Raw genomic sequence first — 15485 nt, forward strand, 5'->3', positions numbered from 1 at the left:
CAACATTTACAAGAAGCCCTTCTTATGAAATTTGATAAAGGATTTATTTTTACTTTTACTGTGGTCTATCTGGAGGGACACTGGCAGATTCGATGTAACCTTATCACACACAAATAAAAGTAAAGGAGAATCAAAGTATGAAGAAGTTTTCAGTTTGGGACTCATCTCTTACTAATCAGTGCTACCATTAGTTATTAAAAAAAGCCCAGGTATCACTCGCACGCTGTTCTAAGAATAAGGTAATATAGTAGAATAACCAACTCTTTTCCTGTCAAAAGAATAGGCAACATGGCCTATTTATAATTGTGAAAGAATTGCTGTGAAGATTATAATGGACTTCTATCATACAATCGAGACATAAACTGACCAACAAATATTAATCGATACCAGAAGACTGATGAGAGGAAATAAAAGATAAAGTAGTACGAAAGCAAAAATGTATTTTACTTTTCCACGATCCTCATCATTAACAGCGATAAGAAGAGTAATAGAAACTTTACAGATTTTTATTAACTTTAACCAGCATATTTCTTCCAAAAGGTATTAGCGTCAAATTTATCAAATCACTTCTTAATCGATGAAATAGAAAATAACTTTCGGTCCCGTAATGACAGTAATCAGCGCTGTTTTTATGAATGGGGATACTTTATCTACACTTAGTGCAAGTAAACACTTTATAATTTTATGTTGGTCCTCCTCCTCCTCTATGAATCATGAGACCTTGCCGTTGGTGAGGGGGCTTGAGTGTTCAGGGATACAGAGTAGCTGGACCGAAGGTGCAACCATATCGGAGAGGTATCTGTTGAAAGCCAGACTAAGGAATGATTCCTGAAAGAGGGCAGCAGCTCTTTCAGTAGTTGTTAGGGGCGTGAGTCAGAATGACTTAAACGGCCATATCAACATCACTCAGTCCTCTGAGTACTGCGCAGCTGAAAGCAATGGAAAACTACAGCTGCTTTTTTTCCAAGAAAATGTGGCTCTCTGCATTTTCATATAGCAATGATGGAGGCGCCTTCCTTGGTAAAATATTCCAGAGGTAAACTAGTCCCCCGTTCGGATCTCCGGGTGGGGACTACTAAGGAAGGTGTCACCAGAAAATTAAAAAATAACATTCTACGAGTCGGAGCGTGGAATTTTAGAAGTTTAAAAAAGGTTGGTAGGCTAGAAAATTTAAAAAGGGAAATGGATAGGATAAATGTAGATGTAGTAGGAATTAGTGAGGTTCGGTGGGAAGAGGAAGGCGACTTTTGGTCAGGTGATTTTAGAATAATTAGCTCAGCTTCAAATAATGGGCAGGAAGGAGTAGGTTTCATAATGAACAAGAAGGGAAGAGAGTAGAGTATTTCAAAACGCATAGCGATAGAACCACTGTAATAAGGATAAAATCAAAACCTAAACAGACAACGATTGTTAACGTTTATATGCCTACAAGCGCCCATGATGATGATGAGGTAGAGTGTGTATACGAAGAGATTGATGAAGCAATTAAACACGTAAAAGGAGATGAAAATTTAATAATAGTTGGAGATTGGAATGCAAGCATTGGAAAAGGCAAGGAAGGAAATAAAGTGGGTGAATACGGGCTGGGCAAAAAGAATGAAAGAGGGGACAGACTTATAGAGTTTTGCACAAAGAATAATTTAATAATTGCCAACACCCAATTTAAAAATCATAATAGAAGAATATACACTTGGAAAAAGCCAGGCGATACTGCAAGGTATCAGATAGATTATATCATGGTTAAGCAAAGATTTAGAAATCAACTCGTTGACTGCAAAACTTACCCTGGAGCAGACATTGATAGCGACCATAATTTGGTGATAATGAAATGTAGATTGGGGTTTAAAAACCTGAAGAAAAGGTGTCAGATGAATCGGTGGAATTTAGAGAAGCTTGTGGAAGAGGAGGTAAAGAAGATTTTTGAGGAGGACATCGCAAGAGGTCTGAGTAAAATAGATAAGGTAGAAAATGTAGAAGAAGAATGGGAGAATGTTAAAAAGGAAATTCTTAAATCAGCAGAAGCAAACTTAGGCGGAATAAAGAGAACTGGTAGAAAACCTTGGGTTTCAGACGATATATTGCTGCCGATGGATGAACGTAGAAAATATAAGAATGCTAGTGATGAAGAAAGTAAAAGGAACTACAGGCAATTAAGAAATGCTATAAACAGGAAGTGCAAACGGGCGAAAGAAGAGTGGATTAAAGAAAAGTGTTCAGAAGTGGAAAGAGAAATAAACATTGGTAAAATAGACGGAGCATACAGGAAAGTTAAGGAAAATTTTGGGGTACATAAATTAAAATCTAATAATGTGTTAAACAAAGATGGTACACCAATATATAATACGAAAGGTAAAGTCGGTAGATGGGTGGAATATATTGAAGAGTTATATGGAGGAAATGAATTAGAAAATGGTGTTATAGAGGAAGAAGAGGAAGTTGAGGAGGATTAAATGGGAGAAACAATACTGAGATCTGAATTTAAGAGAGCATTAAAAGATTTAAATGGCAGAAAGGCTCCTGGATTAGACGGAATACCTGTAGAATTACTGCGCAGTGCAGGTGAGGAAGCGATTGATAGATTATACAAACTGGTGTGTAATATTTATGAAAAAGGGGAATTTCCATCAGACTTCAAAAAAAGTGTTATAGCAATGATACCAAAGAAAGCAGGGGCAGATAAATGTGAAGAATACAGAACAATTAGTTTAACTAGTCATGCATCAAAAATCTTAACTTGAATTCTATACAGAAGAATTGAGAGGAGAGTGTAAGAAGTGTTAGGAGAAGACCAATTTGGTTTCAGGAAAAGTATAGGGACATGGGAAGCAATTTTAGGCCTCAGATTAATAGTAGAAGGAAGATTAAAGAAAAACAAACCAACATACTTGGCGTTTATAGACCTAGAAAAGGCATTCGATAATGTAGACTGAAATAAAATGTTCAGCATTTTAAAAAAATTAGGGTTCAAATACAGAGATAGAAGAACAATTGCTAACATGTATAGGAACCAAACAGCAACAATAACAATTGAAGAACATAAGAAAGAAGCCCTAATAAGAAAGGGAGTCCGACAAGGATGTTCTCTATCTCCGTTACTTTTTAATCTTTACATGGAACTAGCAGTTAATGATGTTAAAGAACAATTTAGATTCGGAGTAACAGTACAAGGTGAAAAGATAAAGATGCTACGATTTGCTGATGATATAGTAATTCTAGCCGAGAGTAAAAAGGATTTAGAAGAAACAATGAACGGCATAGATGAAGTCCTACGCAAGAACTATCTCATGAAAATAAACAAGAAGAAAACAAAAGTAATGAAATGTAGTAGAAATAACAAAGATGGACCGCTGAATGTGAAAATAGGAGGAGAAAAGATTATGGAGGTAGAAGAATTTTGTTATTTGGGAAGTAAAATTACTAAAGATGGACGAAGCAGGAGCGATATAAAATGCCGAATAGCACAAGCTAAACTAGCCTTCAGTAAGAAATATAATTTGTTTACATCAAAAATTAATTTAAATGTCAGGAAAAGATTTTTGAAAGTATATGTTTGGAGTGTCGCTTTATATGGAAGTGAAACTTCGACAATCGGATTATCTGAGAAGAAAAGATTAGAAGCTTTTGAAATGTGGTGCTATAGGAGAATGTTAAAAATCAGATGGGTGGATAAAGTGACAAATAAGAGGTGTTGCGGCAAATTGATGAAGAAAGAAACATTTGGAAAAATATAGTTAAAAGAAGAGACAGACTTATAGGCCACATACTAAGGCATCCTGGAATAGTCGCTTTAATATTGGAAGGACAGGTAGAAGGAAATAAATTGTGTAGGCAGGCCACGTTTGGAATATGTAAAACAAATTGTTAGGGATGTAGGATGTAGAGGGTATACTGAAATGAAACGACAAGCACTAGATAGGGAATCTTGGGGAGCTGCATCAAACCTATCAAATGACTGAAGACAAAAAAAAAAATTATGTACTGAAATAAGGTAATCTATTGCTGGGTTTCACTTTGTTCTGAGACATGTATTTTTAAGTAACTTGAAACCTATAAAGAAAGTTTCATACATAATCATGGATGACAATATATATTTGAGATGCTTAAACAAAAACAATTTACAGCTGAAGAAATTTTTGCAATTGAAATCAATGCTAGAAAGTAGAAATTATCATAGTATTACGTGAGAAGTAATCAATATTGAACATAGATACTATATCTTTTAATATCATATTTAAGTTTCTTCCTAATAAAAAAGAAAAATGATTTCTACTTCTCTCAATTTCTATAATAGGCACGTTAGAAAACTTGAGAAGCAGACTTCATCCATCAGCCCACTGGGCTGGTCTAGTGGTTAACTCGTCATCGCAAATCAGCTGATTTCGAAGTCGAGAGTTCTAAGGTTCAAATCATAGTAAATGTAGTTACTTTTATACGGATTTGAATACTAGATCGCGGATACCGGTATTCTTTGGTGGCTGGGTTTTAATTAACCATACTTCTCAGGAGTGGTCGAGCTGAGACTGTACAAGACCACACTTCATTCACATCTACACATATCATCCTCTTAACTAATACATTACGGTGGTTCTGGAGACTAAACAGAAAAAGAGAAAAACTTCAGTCATCAAACAAATCATAATTTTGTCGAGTGGTTTTGTAACATAAAACATAAAAAAAGTCTTATAAAAAGTAAGCTAACGTTTAAGTTTTCATCCAATTTTTTATCGGTGAACTAAGAGCATTGGCTGTTTACTAATATGAATAAAAATTTATAATTGAAATCCGTTACAACATTTAAAAATATGGAGAGCGCTGTTTTAAGCAAACATAAGTGTTCCTATTTACACACATACTCTTGATTCGATTATAGTTTAACGTAAATATAAAAAAGAAATAAACTTCTCATTTTAAGTAAGTCCATATAAAATAATTTTGTAATTAATTACAGTAATTATTAATTTTCATAATTTGTACACAAATTGTTGTTTGAATACATGTTAAATAATTATTATTGTATTATAGTTTAGTAAAAAAGTTTCAAAATACATTTCTATATTCCTTAAGCAATCTTAATTTTTTTATTGTTTACTTCATTTAAGTGTACATATAATTCAAATTAAGGGAAATCAGGATTTTCTAATTACAAAGCTGATCGGTTAAATAACATATTTACATTTAAAATATTTTTTTTGCTGAAAATTTAAAAAATAAATTTGTAGAGTAACAATATAAAGTGAATGTTTCCTTGTGCAATAAAAGAAAACCATTTTCTAGGGTAGCTATTAAACACAAGTCAAAAATATTATTGATTCAATTATTACTACTTGATTATTATAATAATTGTTATTTATTATAATATACTAACCGAACATCAGTATTGTTCTGGATTTACTGTGCATCTTCGTCAAATTTTTCTGATCACACTTATATCAAGGCCGCAGCAAATTCTTTCAATTTGCAAGATAATCGGATGTGGCGTTCATTATTAGGAGAGTCAAAGATATACACTGATTACAGGTTGAGGAAAAATCCATTCACATTAATTTTTTTAAATATTCATTAGTAGTATCATAAGTGTCCTCTACAAAAACGTGCAGAGAGGCTAATAAGAATATATTTTTATTTATCTGAGGAAATAAGTTAACATATTTTGACGTTCTTGCATATATTTTGCTTTTGTTTACACTTGGTGTAACTCTTCAAAAGCGATCCGATTCTCATATAATAGTTATCACACAATATGATGTGCGTACGAAAGTATGCCCCTTCATAGGACTTCTCAACTAGTTATAGCAATTGTTTTTTGGTATTTTTTCATCTCCGTAATCGAACTGGTTTTCATTAAAAGAATTTACTACGAATTTAACGCATTTGAAACTGTGGCATTTCAACCTGAAAATTTTTCAAATACGTTTTGATAAAAGTATTATAAATAAATCGCGAAAGGAAGTATTGTATTTAAGGACTTTCATCTAATAATATCTTAACGGTGGGTAGGCTTAAAAGAATCGGAAAACCATTAAAGTAGTAGGCCAAACAGAACAAGCAAGTGCGGCTATTGATGCTATGATTATTAAAATGAATTTTATATTAATACAATAGAAATTTACAAACTTATGTAGGGTGAGGTTAACCTTGGGTACGTCCAAGCTACGATCGACCGCTCACCAGCCTGTAAGAGATTCGCATCTGGTAACACATTGTAGTATTAAAAACAACTACACCAAATTTAGCATACAGTGATAACATGCAAATAAACAATTGTGAAGAATAAAAATACAATTTTTTAAACTTAAAATTATTATTAATTTCCCGCCACCGTACACATTTAATATCTCTGGCAGCAATTTATTATCTTATATTACTGTCACTATCATAGGAAAATTGATTTTCATTTTTTGATCGAAAACTTGTGAAATGAGAAACAACGTTTAACATTAAAAATCTCCAAATTTAAGAAAATTACGATTAGTCACTAAAAACTGAAGTATTTATTTTGAGCTAACTGGTCAAAAGAAGACAATAAATTATTCGGTTCTGCTTGAGTTACAAGCATTCTATTTTTGAGTTTTATCGTATCATATATTTCGGACCCTTGAATTAAAAAAAAAAATTCCTTCAGAATTTTTCTACTTACAAAAAAAGCATGTAATTAAGATTGCACTTATTTGACTTAGAACGTAATAACTTTTTATTATTATTTTAATAAGATTTTTTAATAAATTCACCACAATGTAATGTAAGGTGCTGACAATGAATGATTACATAGACGCGTAGGTAGGAGAACAATATCCAGCAACTGGAATTTAGAGCGTATACTTTTAATGAAATTCGCTAACAGTAATGCATCCTAATTAATGTTACCGTTTTCTATTTTTCTATCTAATGTGTTTTTGAGGATTTCGTAACGTGACTCTAAACCATAAATATGAAAATATTCAGCGACGGAGGTTAAATGTTCGTCACCACGAATAAATTTGTTTCAAATGTAAATTAATGTATCCATCACATTGTCTTATTTTTAATTGTAATTTTAAAAGACGTTCGTTGATTTAAGTTTAGCACCACCAAATATCGATCCATGGAGGTCTAAATACGTCGCAAAAGAAATTATTAAAAAATCTATTATTAATTTTGACGTTACCGGTTGCGGTAACGTAAAAATTGCTGTTACACCAACTAAGGAAACATAAAGAAGTCATCATGCCACAATACAAAAAAAGTACTTGTGGTATTTTAATCTCTTCAACGGAGTTAAGATTTTTATTTTTTTTGCAGCAAAATAATTTATAGCAAGATATAATTGGGAAAAAATTTAATCTTTCGTTCTGAAAAAATTTATCGATGGAAAAACTTTCTGGGTAGTTGGAGTAGGAATTAGGCTTTTTTTCTTTAAAAAAATTTATATAAAAAGAGAGAAGGCTGATTGATTGATGTAATACCGAATCATTAAGAATTTTTCTGGGTCTATGATTGGATTGGAAATTATGTACTTTTTTAAATTTTTAAATTACATAAACTAGAAAAGCGAGAAAAAAAAATTGTAATTTTAGATAGTTGTCTTAAAATATCAGTAGTCTATAATTATTTAACAACGTGGTATTTCTTTAATTAGAGCGAAATTGCTTTCATGTAATAAAAGAGGGAGTGCAAAGAAATGTTTTCTTCTATTTCGTCATATAAAATTAATTATATCCTCATGTGGCTTGAATTCATTCGCTAGAGAGATCTAAACTATTCTTTTCAAAATCTGATCTTGCCAGGACTCACTGATGCGATGGAGAAGACGGAAGGACTGCTTTAGTTGTTAATAACTTGTGCAATACTTTCCAAAAAAAGAATCATTCAAAATCAAAGAATCAACCAAAAACGATACATATTTATCAAAATACAATTTTATTTACCTAATTAATGATTTTAAGGTATTATTGACATCTTGAGCAATCAGAAGTACTTGCTTTGTTTGTTTATATCTCGCAAATTCTATTCAGTAAATAACTACGCTAAAAACAGTTTCTATGAAAACAAAAAGCAAAAGTAGATTTACAAAATATATTTTATCACCAAAAATTGTAGCATTTATCTTCTAGGTAGCAATTATCACACAGAAATATGATACGAACTCTAAAATTCAATGCTGAAATTATTTTTAAGGAATGAAAAAGATAATTTCGGTACATTTGGACGTTGCAAGGTGCTTGTAAAAAAATTATATGTTCTGGGCTTTAAATCCATGTAACATGCAGCGTATTCTACTCTTTTCTAAGAACAGAGGATTCACATCTCTTGAATAATTTGTTAGTCTAATACTTAATCGATAGAATAATACTATAAAGGTACAATTTTAGATTAAAAACTACAGGATGAACATTTGATTGGTACTCATAGACTCTCTCCCGCTGCATAAGTAAATGACAGTTCCAATTTTCAAGATCCCCGTTCTTTATCTTAATTTATACCTATAAAATAGTGAGCTGAACAGGTTTTTGTATTTGGTACACACGATGCAAATTCTTAAATTTTTCCAGGATACCCGGGAATTATTTTTTAATTTACTATAGTTAATTTTCAGCATTTATTGAGTATATTAATGAACTGTATTTTAATTTTTTAATAAATTTTACAGACATCACATATCCGAAAAGCATGACAAAAAAAATTGTTGATAACGCTAGTTTACACGATTTTGCGGGAGAACTCGAAACCTATTGCCTACTATTACTAATGGAAGTAATAATGTAACATAACCAACTAATAGAAGTAACTTAACTAATATATAAACCAACTACTAACATTGTGGCAGAATATTATAAAATGTTTACTAATTTAAAAAAAAATATTAAAAGAAAGATAACATGAAACATATTAGAAATTAACTACGATTAAACTTTTACTTCACTTACTGACTGAATGTAACAGTGATTCTAATATAAATTTATTAAAACTGAAAAAAATTTTATGCATTAGTAATAGTATAACATAAATAATTTATATGGCCTTAATCAAAATTTTAAAGTAAATATTTCTAGCGGCTTAAATCGTGTTGTACTCTGAAAAGTGAGTAAATCATATTTTTTTAGAAATGGATATTTTTGTTTCGTAACAGCTGAAAAAGTAAAGCGATACTTCATGAAAACAAAAATAAAAAGAATAAAATAAAATTGTAATGAAGAACTAGTAATTTTAATTCGTTTCATTAAAAGCCTTATAAAAAAATGATAATAAAAGACACTTTATTTTGAACTCTCGTTATTTAATTCTTAATAACAGCACATCCTATAACAGATTAGCAGAAACAGGTTTTTACGTTCACCATTGAAACGAAAACAACCTGTAAGCGCTCACATAATCAAAGGTCATAATCCTTTCGCAATGTAACACAGATTACAGTAACATAGTAGGAACAACTATCCTGGTATTGTTTGTTAGACCTTTGTCCTTACAACCTCTTACGTTTAATTATAAATATTCTGGACTTTCAATAAAATTAACCAGTGTATTTTAATAGGATGCACAATTTTTTTTATTTTATTTTATTAATTAACAATTTATATTCTTTCAATCGGAACAATTTTAGAAAATTTTATTTTTCCTAAATTATTTGTAACAGATTTTCTTCTAAAAGCCTACGCTGAAGCCTTTCATAATTAACTTTAATAATAAATGATGATTAACAATTTTAAAAGTTTAATAGACAAATCTATTATTCTATTTTTAAAAAACACCTAAGGTTCTAAAATGCAGTGCGAAAATATGAATCAATTTAATTATTCACTTTATCGTTAGAAATTTTTAATAATATATTAAAGATTAGTATAGCTAAGAGAAATTTTTAAAAATTTTCATGATTACTGCTTTTGTTTATTTTGTTCTGAAAAATAATATTCTTTTCTTCACGTATTTTGTTTGAGGTACCTTCTGTTTTGTTTTAATATATGTTAATCTCAAAAAATATCAAAATATTTCCTACATTCAAATTCTAAAATAATTTTGATGTTAACATAGGCCCATGTCTCTCTATTTTTGCCTTCTCACTTTAAAAAAATAACTTTAACCCCTATTTAACAAAACTTTAACACTTTACCCCAATTTAACGAAATAACGATCCCTGGATTTCTCAAAATAAGAACCACCATGCCGAGGATAAAGAAATTGCTTTATACAGAAGGAGGTACGCCAGGCAGAATGGGATTCCATTTCAGCCTGCGTATGTCTTTCAGTCCTCTACATGAGCCTAATACTAAACATTCTAAGACTATGTTTTATCCAGCTACTGTAATAAGCTACACCTTTCAAGCAATTCTGATGAACCAATATAATCTAATTTATTTAATTGTTCTTATTTCACCAATTAATGATTTTTTGTGTGTTTATTTCGTAGTACAGTATGACGAAGTATAATTACGCATAAAAATGATTAAAAACTGTAAACGAATTCCTCTATTTACAAATCAATTCCTCTATTTTATACATTTTAATTAATCATTTTTTTTTAAGCAATCTGTTTTTACAATCGGTCGCCAAAAGGATTGCGACTATAAGTAAAATATTTGGCAAAGAGTAACATTTCAGAAGACTACCCGAAGATAACTCACCTCAAGTACAATATTATAATATAAAATGCATTACCTCTAATGGCACAAACAAACCAATAACAAACAGAAAGATAAGACAAAACAAATAGTAAATTCACAAAATATTTAAGTCATCCAAGTAAAGTCACAAATAATAAAGTCTGATAAAAACAACATTTCCAAAAAGATAAACATCGAATTCTCAGCAGAAAATCAGACAGCTGAGTTAAAGTCAACCACTATCTTCAACATACGTCAAATTGCAGTATAAATTTACACTGTCGTTGACATAATGATCAGTGTACCATTCCGAATCATGCACTCCAATGATCATCCATGCCCTCAAAGATCGGTGAGGTCCAGTACAAGTAGCCAACCACCTCAGTACCGGTATCAGTTACTCATGTACTCCAGGTTGTTATCACTGCAGAATGAGAGAGAATGTAGTAAAATTATCCTCTTTTGACTATTCTCGTTGTTACAAACTCCTACTCTTATATATTGAATTTAGGGATTTTATGTAAGCACTGAAATTTAGAACAACGACCATTCAAAGGAGTTCAATTTATGAGATTAGAATTCCAGGACTGATAAAAAAAAATGTCTTGCTCCTATTTACTTCAAATTCTTAGTACGTCACTCTAATTTCACTGTTGTAGGGATTGTACAGTTTCATGCCTTGTAATGGTGGTTATCAAGGAAACGTTTTCATAAACTTTTTTACTGTACCCGACCCGAAAATATTTAAAACGCAGGATTTATCTAATTATCGTTAACCTCAATAAATTCCTTAACAAAATACTGACTAATAATAAAGCTATAATTATTCATTTCACTTATCTTTACCAGATAGGAATAAATGCAATTACTACCTGGACAAAGTAGAATGTTTATCTTCATGTCGCTTTGCTGCACCGTTTGCATAATTCCGAGCTGGTCCAGATATTCCACTTCCATCTGAAATTAAAAATAAAATAATTAAATAAAAAGATAAATTATGACAAACAAATGATAACTGCTACAAGAAAAAGTTAATGTATGAGATTTAATATTTAAATCTTTACATTTACGAAATATTTTTTCTTTTCCAGTAAAAGGGGAAACAAATTTAATCTTTATAAAATAAGTACAGATCCACCATTAATCAAATATGTAACGATATAAAAAGATTAACATACACAAATAAATTTGGGATGATTACTTATATTTACCTCTAAATTTTTTTTATTCTGTTTTTTTTGTAATAAATGATAAATTAATAGCTGTAATTCAAAATGAAGAAAAAAAGAAATAGTAGAACAAAACATTTTTTTCGCCTCTGATTTATAATGTTGGTTGTCGTTAATTTATAAACAGTTAGTAAAATTTCTAGGTAAGCAATTATTCTTCAATTATTAATTCATTATATTTGATAGGTGATACGAAGAAGTTCCCAGGATCGAATAATCGTAACAACCTGCTATTCAAGTAAATGTTCATATTATTTGTAACAGGATGTCACATAATCTGGTTAGATTTGCTCTTTTTTTATTGAAATGGACCAGCTTAAGAGTTACTTTTGATTACCTTAAAAATAAACTTAATTTTTTATATCTAAGGGGAAGATACAGTTAATTAATGTTTTTAATTATGCATGATTTAATTAATCATGCTAAATTACAGCTTAGTTAAATTATAATACATAGGAAACTAAAACTTCACTTATTCAGAAAAACTCTAATGAAAGACCCATTTCTGTTTGATAAATATAGTAAAATACCTATTCCACTTTATTAGACTTTTAACGCGACTCCGATTATCTTTAGTAGAGTTAATGTACTTCACAACTGAAAATAGCGATGGCTTAAATTTAATATTTCAAAACATTTAATAATATAAAATTATATTTATATAATTGAAATAATCACCAGAAAATTTTAGTTCAACAATAACAAAACTAAAATTGAGTTCAGTTTTAACAGCAACCATTAAAATCTTATTTTGACGTATGATTCACTACCGTCACGTTGCACTGTAAAGGCTTTCACTAAAATCAAAGTCATTATCTGCATTGCAGAAAAAAATTATGCTGTTAGTATTTACAAGTTTTATCAATTTGTCAGTTAATAAAAGTTTTAAACCAAAATACGCGACAAAGTAAAATAAAAAATTATATTTGGAAGCAAAGTCCTGTTTCGTTTTACCAAACGTTGAGCTCTCTTGGATCAAAATCTTAATCAGTGGAATGTACATAAGTAAGATTTTATTAAGAAGAGAAAACAAGGAATGAATATCGAAAACCAAAAAGAGTTTTTTTTATGAACCCCTAAAAATTCCTTAGCCCCAGGCTAATCTTTAAATACAGGCATCAGAAAGACTTCTCGAATGAAATCACAGGTAGATTCAAATTAACAAAATTGCCAAGCAAGCAGTTCTTCAAAAATTCACCATATTTTTGGTCTAAATCCATCCATCTTTTTCCCTAAACCTAAAAAAGGAAATATCCATTGAAGGAAGTGAAGTAAATAAAAGAGGGTATTTTAAATTATGTTCTTTGTATCTGTAATTCGAAAACATTAATTAATCTATTATTAATATACCATTAATAATTAAGGCTCACATTGAGTTAAACTTAATTTCGTTTTGACTCTATAACAATCCGATTTAAACACGAGTAGATAAAAGTTATCTGTGTTGGATCAAAATAAAAATTTTGTAGCGAAAGCACTTTTTAAATTTCTAAACATTATTATTATTAATATTATTTTCTTTTAATTAATATTTATTTAAACGCTCTGTATAAGGTGTCATTAAATGTAAAAAATAATTAAAAATAATATTTTGATTACAATCGATTTTAGAAAACACTTAGTACAAAAGAAGAATGCTGCAAAAGAATAAATGATATTATTTTTAGAGCATTTCTGAAATTATAAGAGGCGTTTTAAGATTTAAGCAGCATTCAATTTTATGATAAGTACAGATATAATCTTCTAATATTTCGTTTCTCTTACACGTAAGAATGAGGAATTTATTATCTTTAAACAAGCAAAATTATGGAGTAGACGTATATTGTAGTATTAAATCACTTAAATAAGAGAGAGATTGAAAAATGCTTTTTTATTTCAACTTCTTAATATTGCTATAAAAGAAAACTACACTCATTAAAATCAATAAACCTTATATAATAAGCATATTCACCACGCTATTTGAAAGGAAATGATGCCTATTACTGAAGTTATTATATGCAACTTACATATTCTAATGTACGTAAGTTATTTCATACCACTTATTTACAGAAAATTCGTTAAAGAATAATCGATGTTTAATACTAAAATTAAATAAAAAAATCAATGCTACTCGTGTTTCAATGAAAAGATCACGCTTTACTTATTTCTAACAAGAATAAATTTAATACTACCAAAATACCATCTGTATAAGGAATATTTAATATTCTTGTTATATTCAATAATTGTTGACATCTTAAATTAGTTTTATTTTCTTAACTGAAAACAAAATAAAGAGCTGTAATATAGAGAGATATGTTTGATTTTTCTAACTTTATCTGACTTTTTTTAGGATTTTCTGAGATAAACTTTGCAATTGCAAAGATATTATTTTATAATCATAAGAATACATAAAAGAAAAATCCAGCATGTAATATATGCGTTACATATATGATTTCAAAATACATTACTTGAACGATATTTTAATAAAAATCAACCAAATCTATCAAAAACGGTTTTTAATTTTACCAGATGATATAGTCTCGTGTGTCGTGTTAGCCATCAAGTTTGTGTAGAATTTACGGAGTTTCATTTTAAATGGTTTATAATAATATAGAAATTATATATGGCTATAAAATAGAAATTATAGCCGATATTTTCCTTAATTATTACTGTCAATAGTGTTCGTGTTTCCGTCACAAATTTCATGTCTTCGAATCCCTTAGCCCCAAATAATCGTCCTAACTTCCATCAAGAGGTTCCGAAATACAACACTTTTTGAATGATATTTTGATCAAATCATCCGATATTTCTGACCAAACCGCAATAATTCACTTACAAAAGTGTATGAAAATGTTTTTTTTTTTTAATTTTACCAGATCATTAGACTCGTGTGTCGTGTTGGCCATCCATTTTGGGTTGTATTTCCGGAGTTTCGTTTTAAACGGTCAGTTTACGCAGATATCTAGAGGTTGAAAAAATATGTCATTCTACGAGGAATGACACACTTTCCAACAATCAGTCTTCGCTTTACATCATCAGTTCATAGGACCCCTAAAACTATCTATTACAAATATTGAAGATTTTCGTAATAAAGCCCCCGGTCAACTACCCCAGCCGTATTTAACACAGCCCAGTACTAATTAATTCATCCCTTTCCTTGTGCTCGTACGACAGTATCATAGACATTTTTCACATTTCAGTAGATATTTTCTTTTAAAAATAAGAAATGGGGAAGATTTTTCCCATCCACAAAAATTTTCAGCATCAGAGAGCAACATTGTTTTTCATAAATGGTAGTTCGTAACTATTTGAATTACATAATTCTCTTTGCAACTATAGTTTCAATTGTTGTTTTCAATGGCATTTCGAGAGTTACCGGTGTCTGATTTGCATTCCTAATTTAATCTAGGAAATAATTGTTCTTTTGTCGTAAATTAATGATATATCTCTGAGACTTTGCTAGTTTATTTTCGTAACCATCAAGTAGCCGCTGTGCTATTGTCTTCCTTTCTCGATTATTAACTAAAAGCAGCATACCTATTTAAGACTAATTTAAATTCATCCCTACCTATATTTAATTCATCTTCAATATCCTGAACTTTTATATGATACATTTATGTAAAAGTCCCGAATCCAAACTGACGTTCATTTCATGTATGTGCTCCAAGTTTTTCTTTTATTTCGCGTTTTTCCGTCGACATGC

At 30.1% G+C, this 15485-nt stretch overlaps 1 protein-coding gene across 2 annotated transcripts in view; it reads right to left on the minus strand.

The window, feature by feature from the left end:
• LOC142332378 (calpain-1 catalytic subunit-like) overlaps nucleotides 1-15485 on the minus strand; it is a 455312-nt gene that overhangs the window by 287058 nt on the left and 152769 nt on the right. For both annotated transcript variants that reach the window (XM_075378804.1, XM_075378795.1), the window contains exon 2: nucleotides 11447-11531. In XM_075378804.1, the coding sequence (XP_075234919.1) occupies nucleotides 11447-11531 (85 nt within the window). The remainder of the gene's footprint in view (nucleotides 1-11446; nucleotides 11532-15485) is intronic.

The sequence above is a fragment of the Lycorma delicatula genome, chromosome 1, assembly GCF_047948215.1.
Source record: "Lycorma delicatula isolate Av1 chromosome 1, ASM4794821v1, whole genome shotgun sequence".
Taxonomy (NCBI): domain Eukaryota; kingdom Metazoa; phylum Arthropoda; class Insecta; order Hemiptera; family Fulgoridae; genus Lycorma; species Lycorma delicatula.